The sequence below is a fragment of the Vicugna pacos genome, chromosome 29 (assembly GCF_048564905.1).
Source record: "Vicugna pacos chromosome 29, VicPac4, whole genome shotgun sequence".
NCBI classification, from domain to species: domain Eukaryota; kingdom Metazoa; phylum Chordata; class Mammalia; order Artiodactyla; family Camelidae; genus Vicugna; species Vicugna pacos.
In genome coordinates, this window is record NC_133015.1 from 1415658 (window position 1) to 1436233 (window position 20576).

At 46.6% G+C, this 20576-nt stretch overlaps 2 protein-coding genes and 1 long non-coding RNA gene across 3 annotated transcripts in view; 2 read left to right on the forward strand and 1 right to left on the reverse strand.

Annotated features, from left to right (window-relative positions):
- Positions 1–20576, reverse strand: part of LOC116277790 (adhesion G protein-coupled receptor B1-like) — a 155173-nt gene that overhangs the window by 22082 nt on the left and 112515 nt on the right. The window contains exon 11 of the mRNA XM_072951702.1: positions 15166–15294. Within this exon, the coding sequence (XP_072807803.1) occupies positions 15166–15294 (129 nt within the window). The remainder of the gene's footprint in view (positions 1–15165; positions 15295–20576) is intronic.
- On the forward strand, positions 1218–5916 carry LOC140690173 (uncharacterized). Its single transcript, XR_012065346.1, has 3 exons — positions 1218–1690; positions 3333–3399; positions 5714–5916. It is a non-coding gene; the product is annotated as an uncharacterized lncRNA (long non-coding RNA).
- LOC102543115 (rho GTPase-activating protein 20-like) lies at positions 7061–15044 on the forward strand. The gene is made up of 6 exons (XM_072951701.1): positions 7061–7135; positions 8490–8651; positions 11592–11701; positions 12219–12408; positions 13589–13685; positions 14777–15044. The coding sequence occupies exons 2-6, from the start codon at positions 8493–8495 to the stop codon at positions 14929–14931; spliced, it is 711 nt and encodes a 236-aa protein (XP_072807802.1). The 5' UTR covers positions 7061–7135; positions 8490–8492; the 3' UTR covers positions 14932–15044.

Sequence of the window (20576 nt, forward strand, 5' to 3'; positions counted from 1 at the left end):
CGCTCCTGTAACTGACACGCTGTCCCTTACAAGCACGTTCTGCTTCGTTTTGCTCATACTGTTCATCTCTCCTGTTCCCCTTCTCTCCGTCCTAATGCTTGGCGCTAACACGATTCTCAATATATACACTCAATTTCCAGAAACGCAGCTTACTTACTGTCCTGAGTGATTCTCAAAGCAACTGTGCCTTCCTCCCCTGGAACCCCGGAAGGTGCCGGGGGCCCTCTCATCTAGGCAAGAAAAGCTGAGGACTGGCTCTGCTGCCCAAATCTTACATGACAAGGCAACCTATTCTTTTCTGGGTCACGTCTTATTTTCCTGAAATATTTCTGCATCTTTTCTCCCAGCCCCTGATTTGATTCTGCTGAATCTATCCATACGCTTTTCAAAAATAACAAAGTATACTTAAAGGATTGACTTGAAACAAGCTAAGGGCTAATTCACTGACTCCACTTTAGATACATCGATCTCGCCAAGGAGAAGGAGCAGCCAAAAACCATTCCACTTAAAATCTTTACCGAGGACATCAACAACTGTGCCTCTGTAAGTGCTTTCAGGACCAGTAACTTAAATTCCAGGTTCCTGACTTAGTAAAATGAAAGGGATAGAGAGACAGAAAGAGAGGACAGGGGAATGGGAGGGAGAAAGGAAGAGAGGGCAGGGGAGGAGGGAGTATTTAGAAAGCACTATGTGGGAACATGGATTTCCCTGGGAAAGTGTGTCCCTGCATATATAAACAGTGGGCCCTAGGCAAGATGAAGCAAGGAGAGCCCACCACAGCAACAGCGCTTCAGCATGGGAAGAACAGTGCCTGTGAAGTGTCCGTACTATGTCTCCAGGTCCTTCTAACAGCAACTACACTGGCTGGTAATAGAGTGATTTTCACAAGCAGGTTTTTCCTATTGGAATTAAACATTGTTTTCTAAATGTACCACCACTTATATAATTGTAGTTTGGGTTGTTTCCAGTTTTTATTTTTCCTGTGATGTAATGTTTGCAAAAATAGCAAACTTGCAGAAAAGTCACAAAAGTGAAAACAATATGCAAAAGATCACCCCAAATACCCTTTACCTACATAAACCTATTTAGCAACGTTTTGCTTGATTTCTTGCTGTCCCCTCTACTACACTCTGTACGTGTATGTGTCTAAGTATTTGAGGATCATAGACACACCATGGCCCAATATCCTTAAACACTTAAGGATATTCTCTCATATACCCACCAGACAGCTCCAAGTTTCAGCAAATTTAACACTGACCACTCATGTCCCCACCGTGTCATTAACTGAACCAGCTGTGATGCGCTGCGGGACAACCCGTGTGCCCTCTTGGAATTCTCAGCTTTCTTTCTAGCTTAAGCTGTTATATTTTGTGACCCACAAATCCTTTCAAAGAAACACCTATTTTACTGGAATGCTGTTTACTAGCTTCGTGTTACAAAAACAAATGAAAGTCAGTTATAATCGGGGGCTGGGCTCTATATGTACTGCACTGTGTCACTGCCTCAATGCAAGCTTTGCCTGTAGAATATAGATCATAATATTACAGTAATTATCTACTCACCTGTTTTAATTTTTTTTAATTTAGAGCAATGTTTCTCATTTTTTTAACAGTCTATAACAATAAAAATACTGAATACACACACAGTGAATGATGTCATCAACCTCTCACTGTCAAAGCTGGGAATCACTGTAAGTTACCTGCAAGTTCTTTTTACTTAGAAACCAAATTTTATTTTTGACACGGGTGTGTGTGTGTGTGTGTGTGTGTGTGTGTGTGTGTGTGTGTGGTGTATCTCCCATCATGAGACAGCGGACTATTACAAACAGGTAAGTCATATTCTGTCCCCCTGAATTTAGAAACTGAAAGCAGCAGAGCTGGATTATCAGCCTGCACAACAGTGTTAGTCTTGTATTCCCGTTAAAATTCTGTGCGAGTTCAAAGTGATAACATAACGAATGCAGGCGGTAACTTTAGAGAACTAATAACACCCTCTTTATTGTGTACATTATATACCAGACAGTATACTATGTCCATGACTCCAGATAGTCCCTACTCTATTGGACTGTTGTTTCTATATCTTTGTCCCTATACCCCGACTCCTGATTGTCACCTGAGGACTCTATCTTGCTATGATAAATCCTACATGAGCTGTTTTGCTGTAAGTTTGGCATAAGGATCGCTGCCTAGAAGCCACATCCCCTTGAGGCAGGTCCTGCAGAGGCGGCGGCTAATGCCTCTTGTCTGTTGGTAAAGGAAACCAGTTGTGGTAAGACCATGGATCTGGGGACGTGCGTGTACACAGCGCTTTCACCTTGTCTTGCCTTCCAGTCTCTGCTCCTTTATGTTTTGCTATGTCTGCTGTCACTCGTAAAACGCTTTTGGTGAAAGACACGGCTTCATTACAGGATGAAGCTGTGCAAGGGAAAAAAGGCGGGGGGGAGACTGACGTTCAGATGGACAGAACTGAAGGACGCACCCCTGCTTACATACGATTCTCTGTAAATGGGAAAACATCCTGCTACTGAGACATGACAAGCACAGGACCTGCGACCAGCACTGTTTCACACACGTTCTGCTTTACCTTCCCGTAGAGGACTCTCTACAATAATGCAGAAGCCCTTATGGTCTAACCTTGTGTCCAATGGGATTTCCAGCATTTCTAGGCAGTCATTCTGCTGGGAGAGAGTATTCTCTGCGTCTCACTTGTGCTCTAGGTCAGAGTCCTTGTCTCCTGTCCCCATGGCACGGGGCTGGGCGCCACCAAAGCCACTGGGCAGACATTTCTCTCCCGTCTCCAGCCCTCTTGGGCATTTCCCTCCTTTTGCTCCCAGCTGCTGAGCCGATGCTGCCTTTCAAGTTTGTCTTGCTCAAGAACAGTCTTGGCAGAGTACGTGGCTCTGGACGACATGCTAGTCTGGGCAGGGGTGTTTAAAGGAAAAGCTAACATTCTCTAAGGAGTCTGGAGACAGTAAAAGGGAGGATTCTTGAGATTAGACTTTCCGTTCATAGTGGAGGGGCATTCCTGTGATTTTTTATGTCATGGACCGCCCACAAAGGAAAGGGCTGTTTGCACTGTGGTTCCACAGATCCTCAGCCTTTATCAAAAGAGACAAAAATCTCACATGGACTATTGGAGGCTGCAAGAAGGACCAGGAGTTAGTACTGATATCAGGACTGTTAACTCAAAAACTGTTTCACCCCCCTGGATGAAATACCATTTCTACAGCCCAAATTCTTCCTTTTTGGGAACATAACGAATGCTAAAGGAATGTGTTCAAGTACCTACTGGGAAAGATCTGCAGTGACACATAGTTCTTTTCTGTTCCCAAGGGCTCTGAGAAAGACTACCAGCTGTGGGTGACTGCTGGCAAGAAAAACGCCTCATACCCACTCATTGGTAAGTGTCAGGGGAAACCTAAGGTGGGCTGATTGCATAAAAAACTAACCCTCAAGTCTCAACGTGACAGTCAGCCTGAAGCTTAAGTACCCTCAACAATGAAACTCTCATGCAACACTCACTCATACATTTATTCAATGACCCCAGGCACTTGCTCTACGGCATGGATAACATCTCTTCTTTCTCCAGCTTATAGTCTAGTTGGGGACAGAAAGGGAATTTTTCCCCACTACTTTTTTTACTTGACAAACACAGCTACCTCGAAAACCTTTATTAATTTACTTACTCATTTCCTTCCTTCATTACATAGGCATGAAAACAACACAAATCAGAGTATCTTTTCTCACACGTTATTTTCCACATTCCAGTGTTCAAGTTCTCTCTTCCACTTCCTAACCACTAAGTAGCCTCTATTTTACAAGAATCTTCTAAGATCCAGCTGTGCCTATGGATCCAGTATTTAGTGAGTATCTCCTTCATGCCCAAAACTTTTCTCACCATCAGAGAAGAAAAACTGACATAATCACACTCAGACGCTTCAAGTCTTCGAGGCCTGAAGCACCTGCACTTGGCTGTTTCCCCAGCTGACTTCACCAGCACTGCCCTTGAGCTTTTCAATAAATAGATCACACTTCTCCTAAAACAGTTACTAGAGCAAATGAGCTGACATAATGACACCTCTCCTTGGATCAGGAAGTCTGTGCAGGGTGGTCCGTGAAAATAGAGGGATTAAAACAAGGGGAAGGACAGGGTCTGCAGCAGACCCTGCAATACAGTCAGGGGAACCGTGACTTCTGCTACAAAACCTAGGGCACCCCATCTTACAGGCAGTATCTTTCTTTCTTTCTTTCTTTTAAATCTATTAAAAAATCCTACGGGGCTATTACTCTCTTTCTAGCGATCTCAAGTACACTTTCAAATGATCTGGAAACTCCAAACCACCAAGCTTTTCCTATGAAATGTACATTCCTAGTCTTAGAATATATGGGGTCACCAATACACAGCTGAGAACTCAAGTCCCCTCAACTATACATGATTCTTTTTAATGTCGACATCTTTGTAAATGTTAGTCAGCAATAAAGTGAAAAAAACTGAATACTTAGGTATATTTAAATAAAAGGCATTAATCACATACAATCAACATATGTGACAACTTGTAGCCTGAGGATGGCTTCACACAGCACGGCTGCTCTAAGAATCCCTAAGAGCCTGTCATTCATGATGACACCTGAGCAGTCGCTCCGCGGGCAGTTTTCACACGCTCTGAATTCTCAATCCTGGTCAGTTGCTTGTATTTTATTGATGTCATGGAAGCTTCCTTTGTACTAAAACTTGCAAGTCACTATGATTTTTGTTCTGAACAGAGCACCGAACTTGCATCTGCACCACATGAAAAGCAAAGGCAAGAGCTCCCCAAGTTACATTCAACAATAAGTCTGAACTCGAAGACAAGGAACATTCGTTCTATTCTTTAAAAATGAAATCCACATCAATGCACAGGGGCCTTGAGGATTCCATGGAGCCAAAGATACTAAAGCACAAACGAGCAAAACAAATCACTTGGCAACTCCCAGTGACTTCCTGCCAAGTTTTCCATTCTGTAAACACTGATCTGCACTTGGCTTCTGAGTTTCCAACAACCTGCAGCGTCATGTCTAATCCTTCCCCGGCAGGGCCCCCTCAGGGGAAGGTAGCAGTGGGAGGGAACCTCAGAGACAAACCTCCCTGCTGCTGCTGAGCAGCTCTGGCTACTGAGCTGACAAAATGAATAACCTGTTTGTTGAGTTGACGTGCGTGAGGCGACAGAGAGCATAGCAATTCCTCACACACACAGCCCCATTCTGTAAAGAACATTAAGCACCAATTGTTATTAAGGAATTACTTTGGCCCTTATGAGTCTAAGTGGGGTCAAGCGGTTGAAAGGAGGGATCTGAGGCCAGTAACTTGCCTGAGACATACAGACCTAGTGCACCTGTCAAGGCAGGAACTAGGAGGCCAGCAGCACCCTCAGAGGGACACACAGGGGAAGTCAACGCTGTGCGACACACTGACACAGCTACACATTCAAGCCAAGCACCGTGTCTGAGAACAGCTTTCTCTTTCCATCTCAAACTCTTGCTTGGGCACCTGGCTTTTGCAGGGGGTCCTTCAGGTCACCCCACTTCATGCTCATTCAGGAGGCACAGACTTCTTTGCCCAGAGCCCCTAGGAGAACAGCAGCCACATCAGTGTGTTGCCCACGCTCATGGTAAGGTGGGTCTGATCACACCCATCGCCAGCAGCCTGAATCCATATTTACTTTATCTCCACACAGGCCACGAACACCCATTTGGCATTAAAACCAGCCACCTTCCAGCTACTGCGCTCCTGCCACAGGGACCAGAGGACTCCGCCTCTCCTTCTGCCCTCCTGGAGGCCATCCTCTTGGAGAAGAGGTCCCCAGACACCCAAGGCCAGTTCGTCCTTAAGCCCAGGCACCCAGCCAGGAGCCAGCAGGGGAGAGGTGAGCTCCTTCCCTCCCTCAGGTGTCTTCTCTCGGCCCACATCTCTGCTCCTGAAACCAGACTCATGCAGAGCTGCTTCTCCATGTAGGGGTGCAGGGACAGTATAGGGGGGCACCCAGTACCCACCCAAGCTCAAGCTCAGAGAAACCCTAAATGTCTGAAACCAAGACCCAACTCATGTCTAGGAAGGTTCAGTTTTTGATTGTTTTCATTCCTCCAGGCCGACTGCCCTTCTCTGTGTCTCCCTGGAACTCTTCCTACATAAAATTGTGTGTGTTCATTACTGTGTGTCTTAATAACACATGAGCTTTTTCCAGCCTGGGAACACATCGTACTTGTCCCAGTGTTTGGTCCAGCATCTCAGACCCTCATGGGAGGTGGTCAGATGACTGTAGGACTTAGATGCAGCTGCAATGGAAGAATTCCAGTGGTGCAAAGTTATGGAGTTGAACTGGATTCCGTTATGGCCTTAGGCTGAAGTGGCCTTGAGGATTCTAGGGCCAGGCAGCTTGTGTCACGAAAGGCAGACCCTTTCGATGGGAGGAGGTTGACCGTCGTTGGCTACTCAGAAAGCCAAACAGAAAAATCTCAGAGTGGGAGGAAACCTCTTACAGAAGTACGTTGATTACCACACTCTGCTTCTTAGGGAATATCAAACTTTTTAGCGTTTACAGTGACATCTGACACTAGAATCTGCTGACAATACTTGTCAGGAACCTTGTGAACCTTGTGTAACTACAGCTTAAGTGACCCCCCACGACGCAGGGCAGAGGCAGGAGAGAGCGCTGTAAAGGGAAGCGCTGTCACTGGGACAGTCACCCCGGAGACTGATCAAGCCTCTCGGCTTCACTAGCAGTCTGCAGGGCCTGGGGAAGGAGGACACATGCACACCACAAGAAGCCAAGTAGCCAATGTCAGCATGCGGGAAATTCTATACAAGGGACTCAGTTTCTCTCGCTTCTAGCTGTGACAAGAAAGGTGCTGTAACATGGAAATAGTGGGAATAAGGTTAAGTGAATTAAACTATTACTACTAATAATCTCTCTTCTTCATTACATTCACTTCGCGAAACAGCTAAGAGAACTTATGTCAGCAACTGGGCCTGCTGGCGGCGCCCCCGCCCTCGCCAGGACAACCAGCGCCCACCTCTGCCATCTGCAAAGCGAGGACAGCTTTTTGGAGCTCCACTGGGGGAAGTGTGTGTGGACGACAAGCTGCCCGCCCCAGTTCTGGTGGGTCTCCTTTTGATCTTCTGTAGCCCTCCTGACAAGGGGAGCACTCACAGGTCACGTGTTCTCATCCAAACTCATCACCAAGTGGAGCATTCTTTAGACAGCCCTTACCTTTGGCTGAGAAGGTTTCTTCGTATTATGTCAGAGAATAAAATCTGATGTCAATACCGCAGAGTCAGAAAGCACATACAGCAGTAAAAATTGCTCTTGTTCATTCCACTGGTTTCAGCAAAGAGCTACATCCACTTGCTCAGACCCATTACAACAGGCTCTGCGGGTATGAAATGCTGCGAGTCCCCGTCACCCTCATCATCCCTCTTCGTCTCCTTCCTTGAACTGCACACTAGTCTCAAGTCTCCTCCATCTGAGTCTACTCAATCTTACAGCTCAGCTCTCACATACATTTGATTTGTAACACGAGGGTTAAAGTATACAAAGACTCATTCTTTGGCAAATATGAATTGCTTAATCCTGACAGGGTGTCAAGTGAAAGTCACACAGTCTGGTCTGTGTTCTGTTCAATTTGTATACCAAAATGTCAGCATTAACATTTATTCACCATTCAGTGTTTCTCAGAGCACTACACTAGATGTCAGAAATTTTATGCTAGATATGAAGAAATGTATCATACTAGTTACATGTTACCGCTTACCCCAGTCCTTGCATCTTTCACAGCAAATTTAGAGTAGCTGTGATGATCACCATCCTCAAAAAGGAAGAACAAAAAGGCCTCAGTAAACTATGTGCTGCGCCCAAGGTCACATAAACAGCATATAACAGATTCCAGGTTCCTTGGATTCCCTGACTCCAGCACCTGTCACCTGTCTGTGCTGCAGGCCACACAGCAAAAGGACAGGAAAGACTGATGAGCAGCGGATGCACCCAGAGGGGAGGAGAGGGGTTTCAGCCCAATTTCAAAGAGGCGAGGAATACAGAAAGCAGAATTGGGGTACACGGTCACCAAAAGGGGTACAAACACACAGAAAATGAATGAGGCAAAGATGTCCATACTTGGGCAAGAGCATCTGTATCAGGGAAGAATGAGGCAGGACTGGAAAGGAGAGGGTGACTCTACAAAGGCCTCAAAGCAGAGATGTCTGACTTCACAGTGTACATTCACTGAAAAGGAAAATCTGATTAAACAAGCGTTTAAAATGTTTCAGCGTATGAATGTTAAATGGATTGCTGGGTAGAAAATACATGTAGAGACACTGAAAAAAATTCTAAATTGGCTTTAGTCCCTCCAGCTCCAGCACTGGGCCCTCACACACCACCAGTCTCTCCAATAGAGGAGAAGCGTGTGCTCTGGGCTGGGAGATAGGAAATGCCATATATTTTCTTTTCCTTCCTTTAGGAGATGCTTTCCACTCTCAGTCAGAAAGGGCCACTCACAAAGCGCATTTTCCTCAAAAATGCCAGTAAAACATCCTGCAGGGCCCTGAAGCAGAGGCTGGATTCCGGGGACACAGTAAACATGGAGGATGAGTCCATCCTGGTGCTGGCATCCGTCTTAAAGGTAGGGAAACGTCTAGCATTATCCGCACACACAGTGACTCTGAAACTCTAGGAGGCGTCCTTCATCATGACTGCCCAAGAGCAACAGGCATCCTAGATGAAGGATCTGAGAAACTGGAGAACACCACACAAAGTCAAAATTTAAGGAAACTACTCTGGGTGTTAGCAACCCCATGCTAGGTATACTTTCCTTTTTCATCACAACCCTCTCCCCATCTTCACTCCTGAACAATCCATGCAAATACAAAACTAAGTAACAAATGCAAAAGCACACACCTGTATAGAATGTCCCAAAACAAGCTTTCCGCCTTTGAGGACTCCCTTACCGCCTTCCTAATGAAGCCGAACTTTCCAAAAAAGAATTCACAGTAAGCTTTTGGAAATACTTATACAAGTTTATCAAGTAAGTAAACATCTACTTTACAATAAATCAAAACATGCTCAGTAAGGCCACTGAAATCTGTCCTCCCTTCCGCCGTCTGCTAATGCACTTACTTTGAAGCTAGTGCAGGGAGCACGGCTCCGTGTGTGCCTCCTGTCACCTCCTTTCCCGCCTTTGGCTTCCCTTGTTCATGTCTGTTATGTTTCTCACCCACCACCCGTGGCTAGACTTCCATGGTAAGCAGCTCCTACCACAAGCCTCATTTCATAAATCTGCCTTTTGAAGTGGGTGCAGCAGTCAAAATTAGTTTCAAGATCTCAAAATGCAAAGAATTTATAGAAGAAATACATTGATTTTGAAATTATACACCTAAGTCAGGTATCCAGCTACATTTCTACAAAGGGACTCACAGAACAGAAAAAGGATTTAATGAATCCATCTTGGTATTTATTATCAGTTCTGAACGAAAGTATATTAATGTAGTAATGACTACAAACAGGTTATGAAAATTATCTTAGAAATGCCATTACATTTGGTCTTTCCTTGTCTCCTATTAATGTTGGATCATAATTTGATTGTGGGATAAATAGCAACAGTTCAGAAATGACTTCGGATTGACCCCTACCACACTCGCACTATAGCACTACACACTAGCTGTGCAAATGCAAGATGAGTGTTGCCGTATCTCAGTGCACATGGAATTAACCCCATCATCTAGGAAGAGTGAGGCTCTCGTCTGTTTTCCATTATAAGCACAGACTAGCACGAGGCTGGCTACTCGTGGGTACACGTCTTAGACCCTCCTAACGCTCTTGCTTCCTAAAGTTGACTGCTCTTAATGGGGAATCAGACTTTGCAAACTTGGCGGTGATAATACCATGTGTCAAGTAACCAGAGAGTTGGTCTAAACCAGAAATGAGTGTCTATCAGCACCACACTGAGTTTGCCATTAAACTGTCTGTACACAGAGGTCCCACAGCAACACCCTCGGCAGATTCTGCCTGAGTCGTGTTCAGGCTTCACGCACGCAGCCTCACCCGTGGCATCCACAGCACAGGGTCCAGGAAGGAGGAGACACGTGCCCCCAGTGCAGGGAGTCTGTGCACATGAGGCACAGGCCCTGCTGTCCCTTCCAGACTCCTGCAACCAGCCACAGCTGGAGAGCTTCCTCCCTCCAAATACACTGGGGTCACTCCAGAGGGAACACGGAGAAAAGCCCTAATGGCAAGAGCAGGTGCCGCACACCAAGCACACACTACAGGATGAGTGGACAGAGACCTTGTCCCCTGCCGTCGCTGCTCCGTCGGCAGTGCTCAGGAGAGAGGCTGGCGCACACAGCAGCTCCATAAGGACTGCAGCAGGAGAACGCCGACCGCACTGCAGGCGCCACAGCTGCCCAGAGGCACTTTCTGGACAAGCTCCTACCAAGAGAAGCCTCGGGCCGTGGAGCGAGGCCAGCGCCAGCGCGGTGTGCCTGTCGAACCACCACGGTGATGCAGAAACTCCCCCAGTCTGGCACAAAACATGGCAACTTCAGGGGTGGGGAGGGTGCAGCTCAGCGGAAGAGCGCATGCTTACCACGCACGAGGTCCTGGGTTCACTCCCCTGAATCTCCATCAATACATACATGAAACAACGCAATTACCACCTTGCTCACAAGGGGAAAAAAATCACTACTTCATAAATAGGCCCATTTCTGTGACATAAAGGCTTCTACAACAGAAACTGACCTATTGTCTCTGACCATACTTTAATTAAAGAAAAAAATGTCTTCACCAGCCCTCTAAACTGACACATTTTCCAGGCCCCCACGTAGGAAGCTGACATTTGCGTACCTCTGGCCCTGATACTCAGAGGCCTGAAGTTCCAATGTATCGAAATTTTAAGTGTCCTATTTGGGAGGGTATGTTCCATTCAAGGAGCTGGAAGGGGGAACATGCAGGTACCACCCACTGGGGATTTTTATGTTTTTAGCATCTGCTGCTTAAAAGGCTGCAAACTGAACTTTTATACAGTTTAAAAAAGAAGACTGATGCTATGATGAGTAGCTTTTCCCCACGAAGCAGGCACACCTCGCGTCAGAAAGCCCAGCTCTCTTGTAATACGTGTGCAAGAGTGTGAGGGGTGTGTGTTCTACATCAGAACCTCTCTTCCTTGAATTAAGAGCAAGCGCTGCGTGAAGTAAACAAGTAACATGGGCGAGCGCGTTGCTTCTCAGACGCTCACAGGATGTGGGGTGGGTGAGCACCAGACAGGGCCAGCTGGGCCTGGTGCTGACGTGGACACAGGGAGCAAAGCCCAGCTGGTGGACGGGGGCTCTCACCACTCTCACTGCCGTCCAGACTCTGCTGTGATGCTTCTAATTTTAGATGGAGAGAGTCCAAGCCCCTCCTTCTGGGTGTGCGAGTCTGTAGTCAGAGCCCAGCTCTGCCTGGGTCACAAACTGGCAGTTGTGAACAAAGTGAGGCCTGAACAGAATTTTTCAACTTAATGTTTTCTTTGTTATTTCTCCAATATGTATTTATCATAATAATATATGTGTTTTTTAATCTGCGGAAGGATTTCCTTCAGAACATCGAAGGCGGGATTTTCACAGCAAGTCTCCTCGACAAATGGCTCAGAATCCTTGATGACGGAAAACCAGAGGAAAAAATAACTGCAATCAGGAGGTAATGACGGTCACACCCCGAAAACACAACCAACACCCTCTTAGGAAAACATCAGCTCATAGTTCACAGCTCTGTCTACTAAACTCATGACCAGTGTTCAAAGGGCTGCATTTGCTACCCACAGGAGGCGCTTGAAAAACAGATGCAGGCATTATAACCGTTACTGAATTCTTGTTTTCATCCTAATCTTATTAATGTGGACTCCAGACTAGCTACCACCTGCTGAAGACACGGAACGGCTGCAGATGAAATCCACTGGTCAAAACAGAGACGCTAGAGAACCAATCTGCCAGTGTAATGATCTTAACTTTTCAAACACTTAATCAACCACAGAAGTTAGGATCTGGTCCAGAAATTGAAATCAATGCAACATTTTTGTATGCATTCATGCTTAGAACTCAGCGAGAGAGGACTGTGTGCACGGTTCACAAAGACGTACCCGGTTCTCTGTCTCTGTATTTCCACTTCCTAAGCAAAATGACATGCTTTGTTTAAAAGTGCATTTTTCTGTCTGTAGACTTTTGGACAAGCTGCCAAAGGCCAACGCTGACCTCCTGAGACACCTTTTCGGAGCACTCCACAACATCGAGCATCACTCCACTTTCAATCACATGACATCATATAACTTAGCACAGTGCATCGCCCCAAGCCTTCTGGGTCCACCTAATGCCAACAGCTCACACTTGCAAGAGGACTTGACAAAAATGGTAAGGAGACCTCTCATTTTCATGTCTTGTGGGGCACGGTCCCCACTTTGAACCTCAAACATGAAATACTAACCGTGATGTACCAGATTGTTAAAGTGCACATTTTAAAAACGTTCCCCTGGAGGGGCAGAGTCACTGACCTGGTGGGGTGTGGGGATGTGGTGGGTTGTTACATGGGAAACTGAGAGCAGTGCAGGCAGTTCTCCTTTCCCATCCAGGAGACTCAACCACAGAGTGATAAGAGTAGGATGATGGGACAGAACAGAACCTGAGCTTTGGGGTCTGGCAGCCGAGGCTCAACTCTCAGCCTAATCACTGAGGGAGTGTGAACTACGGCGAAGGTTCCATCGTTTCATCATCACAGAATGACACCACCACCCAGCTCCTCTGCTCACTGCTGGCACATCGCGGCGGCTTGGGCAAGATGAGCACCCACGGCTCCACACACACTGGCCTTCCTCTGCCAGCTGTGGTCCTTCACAAGGACACTAGACTCCTATTTCACCCCCACTGCAGGCTGAGGGGACTAGTAAAACATTCCAGAACATCCGAACAGAGCCACAACAGGCCGAATCAGATCACAGCTCTGCCCCAAGCTAAACCCAACAACCAGCATGACACGAGGCAGTGGAGACAGACACGTCTCCTCTCCAGCTGCTTCCTTCCTTCCCAAGAAAAATCACACAAATCTCTGCTTCTGAACTCTCACATATTTCCTCACTTAAGAAGTAAATTTCTCAAGTTTCTGTCTATTGGATGCTTTATTAATTTTCGTAAGATGTTTGTCAACTTATCTCAATGAAACTGGAGAAAATGAAACAATAATGAACAAATGAAATTCAGTAAGACAATACACAGATTCACCTCAAGCATCCTTCATGGGTCACTTGAAAACTGTCCTAGTTTTAAAGATGTAACCGTCGTTACAAAAATGTTCGCTATTGAACGAGGCCACAAATTCTAACTTTAACCCTCTGATTAAAAGGTTTAAAATCTGTACCCAAAGTACTCTTGAAAGTATCACTATTTCTTATAGAAAACTGATTTGTAGACTCATTTTTCAATCAACTCCGGATTTTCCTCAGAATTCTCTTAGTTTTTAGCTCCACGAGTTAGGTGTGAACTGACGTTATAACGATGCCGTATGGAAAACACCCCGTTTCGCCCTCATGTGTTTCAGGTTTCTCTGGTCCAGTTCCTCCTCGAGAACCGCCTCCAGCTCTGGGGAGAAGACACCCCTCCCCTCTGGGGAGGGCGCGCGGCCACTCCTGACGAAGGTGACGTCACTAGTACCAGGGAGGAGGCTGCAGGGTGTGGGAAGCATGTGACTGGCTTTGGGGAGAAAGGCAGCAAGGCTGCCAGGGCTCATGGGAGACACTCAGTGCTGTTCTGGAGCCCAAATCACATCCAAGAGCAGTGGTTTCCACCTGCTTCAGGTCAGGGCGGCTTTCACACCGTCATGAGACCACAGATAGGATAAGGCAGGCCTGACAGCAGAAGCTGCTAGCACAGCACTAGGAGACATCAGGGTATACTACGGTGTTTGGAAAGTTTTCCAAACAAAACTTCAAATGGGCCTCACATATATGAGATGTGCTCAGGCTGAAACTAGAGTGAGGGGCCCAGAGCACTGCCTTGTTTACTCCCCACCCCCTTTTTCCCTGCTTAATGGCACATGAGGTACCACAGGTTCCAGTGCCTCTGAAACAGGCTGACAAGAACCTGCACCAGACAGAAACAAAGGACTTGGTTTGATGTGAAATCACCTTTCCAGACTGTCAGCTCCTGGGCCCCTGTTCACCAGCTGTGTTACCTCTGGCCAGCTATTTTAGCTCACTTTCAGTTCCTTCATCTTTAAAATGTGAATAAAAACAACATCTAAATTTTAAGATTATTGTCAAGATTAATCATGGATGGAAACTAAATTTGTAAAAAAGCAATTACTAGGGCCAGGAGAAGTTCCTCTGAGAACCCTGAGCTAGGACGGTCTGAGCCCAAGGCACCACAGCTAAACTGGCCGCCGCCCATTTCATGAATGAGGTTAGACTCAGCACCTGGGGACATGAATCATGAGACTCTTTGAATTTGGGGGGGCAGGTAATTAGGTTGGTTTGTCTGTTTGTTTGTTTTTTATGTTAATGGAGGTACTGGGGCTTGAACCCAGGACCTCATGGGCAGTAAGCACGCACTGAACCACGGAGCTATAAGCCTCTCCCAACCCCTTTGCAGTTTTGACAGTTTTTGGTTTTATGACATTCATCTCACTGCTTTGAGCAAATCTTTAGGAAAATCTATTTAATCAGGAATTTAGTTGAGTCTAGTACCTGAGAATGCGCTTTACTAAGATAACTGTTTTTGAATTCATCAGTGACAACAGGATGCCTGGAATCAACACGAATGATGGTGGCAGTCATTTACACAAACCCACAAGGGCAGTACGAGGCCAAGTGCCCATCCAGCACAGGTCGACGCACTTGTCTGTCCACGATTTTTGAAGTCCCAGAAGAAGAGGAGTGGCCATAATCTCATGCGACCCTTCCTGTGCTCTATCTTTATTCCTCACATACTGTTTCACTTTTCTTCCTCCTCTATTCTGCATGTTTATGTTCATTTAATAAAAATGGATTAGAGAACCACTTTAGTTGCATATGGCCCTTATTAACACCTTGGTGGAGGCTCATCTGGGGAGTCTGCGTCTCAACTAAGGTCACTTCCTGCAGTGGCAGTCGACGGGCAGCTCAGCTGGGGCTGACTCACGTGTCTGTTGCTTGGTGCTGGCTCAAGGTGGATCCCCATCTCTTCAGCAAGCTAGCCCGGCCTTCTTCATATGGTGGAGGAAGAGTTCCCAACAGCAAGACGCTTTTCAAGAGTCCATGTAGGGCAGGACTGCATGAAGGACCACAAAGACAATGAGTTACTCATCACTTACTGAGGGCTGTGACTCATCGACCACACACGATACTTAAAACCTGAGACGGCATTCCTACCACACACCTACTCTTCTTCATGAATTGTTAACCCTCCGTTCTTTAGACCAGCATTTTCCATAGGGTATTAAGAAGTTTGGTAGGGAGTATCTTTGAAATAATCACGTATTCCCCCCCCCATTATTTCTTGCCTCTATCTTACCCCCTGTCTTAAGCTGTCTTAAGAGACACATCATTTCCTCAGAGAACAGAAGTTACACAAGAATATGAGGAATAACAGAGCTGTTTGTTGCCTGTGAGTTTTAAAACATTCAGTTTTGCAGGAAACAAAAACACTTCATGGCATTAAGATTCAGGTGGGAATCTCATGGGGAAAGCCCCCAACAATGAGGCGTATAGGACATTTGCACCATTTTCTGAATAGAAACCAAGAGAAATCAGGAAGCCCTCACAGAACAGCTAAATCGCATCTCTAGGACAGAGCCTGGTAGAGGCACACAGAACTTCTTGCACCTCAACATGGAACAGATCAGTGAAATGATTCCATCAATCTGAGAACAGTAGGGAAGGAATAAAGTCACTGGACGTGATGACACATGTCCCAGCAACAGTTGTCCAGGCCAGCTCCCCAGGTCCAGACAACAACTAGAAAAGCTCAGCAGGCGCCCAGCGTACACAGATGACACAGAGGGCCAGGTAAGCATCATTCCACAACCCACCACCTCCTAACTCCTTGGCAGTAGAAGACTCAAAACAACAGACACACTCATGGAGAAAACGGAGAGAGACCTTGCATGGCTACCAATTTGGGAACAAAGAATTAAGCTGTAAATCAAGTGAGTTATTTAAAATTACAGACCAGTCCCCATCTTACATATATCAGTTCATAGTCAGACTGGCACAAGTATATGGGAAACGCGGTCCCCGCACCGTTTTCCTAGACAGTGTCCCATGGTCGAATAGGTTTGGGAAATGCTGTCTTTTCCTTTAGGACATCAAAATGCCCATTAACATATTAATGTCTTAGAGAAGACCCACAGTACAGACACCCAGTATTTTCCCCATTTATCTGACCTAGGAGAGCCTTTTGGAGAAACTCTGTTCATGAATGATCCTGGGAAGACATTATTAGTAAGCAGTGCTCTCAGTTTATCTTAAGTCAGAATTCTGCTGTTCCACTCACCTACTCAAAAACCTTCAATGAGTTTCAATGGATCTTTAGATTTGCTTTTCACAAAAATTTCTTTTTTAAGAGCCTCCACAATGCAATGTGCCCTGGTCATCAGATGTCACTGTTTCGCTGTGTAGCTCCTTTACTTTAGCTAAGACAAACTCTTCACTTTCCTTAACCAGCTACATTCATGTTGCTAAGTATATTCCTCAACTCCCCTTGGTCTCTACATGCCCACAAACTAGGTGGCCATCTGGGTTCTACTCTCCCAGAAATGTCACATAGCTGCCCCTGACCATCTCAGCTCAAAGTAGCTGTTCTCTGATAATGCACGAGCATGTCACCCTGTTACAAGTCGCCTTCTATGGTGCTTTGCTGCGGCAGGAATTATGCCAGTACGTTTACATATCATTCAACAAATCCAAACTCCTGTGGTGAATGATTGTATTTTGCGTTAGTTTTGTATTACTTTCAGTGGCTGGCTAAATGTCTACCCCTAAAAATGAATGAACATGTGCACTTTTCTGAGAGGAGAAACTTTTCACACATTGGGAATGACTGCAAATTTTAAAACTAAAGAGGCAGAACACAGCACACACGGAATTTCAGTGGGCAGCAGTAAGACATCAGTCTAAGTAAGTTAGTTTGTTAGAGAGCCCGTCACAGTGTTTACTATTCACAAGTCCTGGGAAGTACTGTTTCTATTCATCATGTAAAAAATGAGCTATTGGTGTGATGTATTTGGGAAGAATTGTATCCGTGTGTGAAATTTCTATTAAATAGCAACAATTCCATAATGAAAGGGATAAAAACTAAGGCTGGACAATGCACCTGTCAGATGTTGAGCCAAGAAAAACATGCAAAACTCCCTCAAATCTGAAAAGGAGATACAAATCACAGTAAAGAAAAGCTGGAATTCAACTACTTTGTCCAATGCAATTCCTACAGGATATTCTTGCCATGGGAACATAGTTAATAAATGTTCCTTTCACCCTCAGGACACTCAAGCACAATACATCCTTGGAAAAGTCAATTTACTACTCTTATGAAACATGCTACAAACTGATAAACTGTACAACGACCAAACTGTCTAATCTAGAATGAATGTAATGCAATTAGACTTTCTGATAGTGGTCTTTATCACTCCTCCTAAGATCTGTGTAATCATCCGTCAACCTGCACTTTGTGGTGTAATTACGGTTAAACATTCTGAAAATTGTATTCCAAAAAGAAAGCTATTCATACAATATTTTTATCTGAGAAAACTAATTTTCTTCATGGTCATTAATTACTGTGATATACTCAATGGTATATATATGTGTGTATATATATATTCCACTCAATATACACATTCAATAATATATTCATATATTATAATCATGTAATATATCAATATTATATTCACATATTATACAATATATATTATACATAAATATACATATATATACTTACACACTCAACTTTTTATTCCATAAAAGCAACATGTAAGAACGTGGGGGATAGAGTATGTAGCTGTACAAAAAGCCATCTTTTTCCAGAAAACATTAGGCGTTGTCTTTCCTGTTTCTCTGTAACTCCTTCTATTCTGGCCAAATGAGCCACGAAGTACTCTAAAGATCTGTATTCAATGGTGACTGTTTTCCACTTTTACACTTTTCATGCCCGCAGCATAACTGGTGGTAGGAAGAAACTGATTTCTCTTTGGCCCTAGACCTAAATGTCATATTCATTTGGTTCCCTTAGCCTTTCCAAAGAACAAAACCATTCCTCTGTCACATGAAAGAAACACTAGCAAACAAAACTGTCAAAAGAGAGAGAAAATTCCCTAAAACGGAAAAAGAAACTACATTGTAACACTGGGAGTTTTTCCAAAACGTAAAGGAATGAGACTAGTAGAGGGGTGGTGGGAGGTGTCGGCACCAGTCCGATCTGGCCCGGCCACAAGATCAGCCTTCCGGGGGGGATTGGCAACCAGGGTGCTCACCACCCACCCTGGTGCTGCCCCCTCCACACCTGCTGTTCTCTTGCCTGCTCACTGCTTAACCCAAAGCCACTCAGCTCAGCTGGAAGCAGCATAACTGCAGGGGGACCTGCCCCTGGGCAGGGGGAGGGCCTGTGGGGGGTGGGGGGCGGCTGGGGTCAGTCTGGGGAGCAAAGGAGTCTAACTTGGTGTTCAAGCAGGGAGAGGGCAGAGCCTGGGGACTTCGGGACACAGACAGACATCTGACGAGTGATGGACCATCCCTGCAGCCATCAGGACAAGGCTTGTCACTGCAACGGGGACAGGGAAGGTATGGATCCCGTGGCCAAGGACCCCCGATGTTGGCTGTGTTGGAGGCACAGACAGCGGCAGCGGACTCTGAGGGCTTCACAGGTTTCCTCTGCTGGAAGGGCACCTGCGAGCGCTTGAGAGGAGCTGAGGCCTCACCTGCCTGCACACCTGGCTGCCTTGGGGAGAGTGGGGAAGGGCAAGGGGGCCAGGATCTGGGGGGATTTGGGAGGGGCAGCCCCAGGCTTTCTGATGCACAGAGCATCCTGCTAACTAGACTGGCACTCGCCATCTGCCTCTACAAGGACTGGATCATGTTGCCAACTGCCAACTAACTCTGCTTGGATTCAACTGTGAGCCACTGCAGCCTCTGACCTCCGACACACCCTGAAAGGACTTCAGGATGGAGGTCAGGAATGAGGCGCTCTGTGCTCTGGGAACACTGGTGGAACAGGCCTTCAGATAGATGTTTTCATGAGATTTTATGAGCCTAAATTCTTGTGTCTCCTCCAATCTAGAAAAACACTAAATTCATCAGTGGTGACAACTGCTTTCCCTGATGAGGAGCTAGCCTCTGCCTATGTGTGTGCTTGACTGCACACACAACCCCCTCTTCACTGAAACCACATGTAACACCCTGCTCTCCCCTGCCTCCTCAGAACAGCTTCTCACAGCTCTCTGGGGTGCTGTCTCCCAGGCTGCAGTCCTCATTTGACCCCCAATAAAACTTACCCCACAACTCTCACGTTGTGTGGTTTTATTTCAGTCGACAGTCCCTAAACAGACTCAGCGGTGGGGTCATGGGGATCCCCAGGCTTATGGCGCCCAGCCCAGGAGACCCCACAGGAAGATGGGGCAGGGGTCTGGGTGCCCCCTGGAAGGTGTCCCTTGATCAGGCAGGACTGGCCCCCATGGTGGTGGAGGGTCAGCTACGTGGGCAGGGGTTGAGTTCAGTAGAAGCGGGAGCAGAGGACGTTCAAACTCTGAGGTCTGCTGCCGTCGCTCTCTTAGGCCCTTCAATACCTGCCGACCCCCTGCCCTACCCGCTTGATAACATGGTCCCAACTCCCAGTCCCGTTACCTCTAACACAACCACAGCACCCTGAGCATGGTCTGCCCCCCGAAATGCTATTAGCCCACCCACCTAACAAATGGTCCCCAGGATCCTTCATGGAGGCCACTGGGACAAGGACATTTCCAAACCATGTAACCTGGGGCTGACGGACGCTGGGCAGAGGGCCGCAGGGCAGGTCCTCACACAGCGGTCACCTGCAGGTGGCGTACAGGACCTGGGAATGCGATGGCAAGGGTTATGTGTCAGGAGAGGCTTAGCAGCAGGCCTCACATGGCTGGCACCCCTTCTCCTGGGAACACCCCTCTATGGCCACACTGCTGTCACATTTGACCTAGTCCCCTGCAATCAAGCAATAGTCCACCCCCTACTTGGGGGACATTCATCTCCAAGTCCTTAGGGAGGCCACTGCCTGCACGAGGCTGACATCATCCTAGGCATTGGTGGCCATAGAGGGAGCAGGTGGGGGCGAGGGTGATGCTCACTCATAGGGGCCCCTTCCCCACCTACAATAAGGCACATCCCAGACAACACTGGGCCCCACCCAGCAAGGGAGAAGCTGCTGTCCTCCCCGCCTTCCACTCTCACTCGTTTCCACGTTTGTATGGCCGACCGCAGCAAGGACTGCTCCTGGCCCGGCACCAAGGCAGAACAGAAGTGACCTTGCACTTGCACCTGTTGACCACTTCCAGGCTCGGGGTGGATGCCCTGGGTTTCCATCCTGCCTGC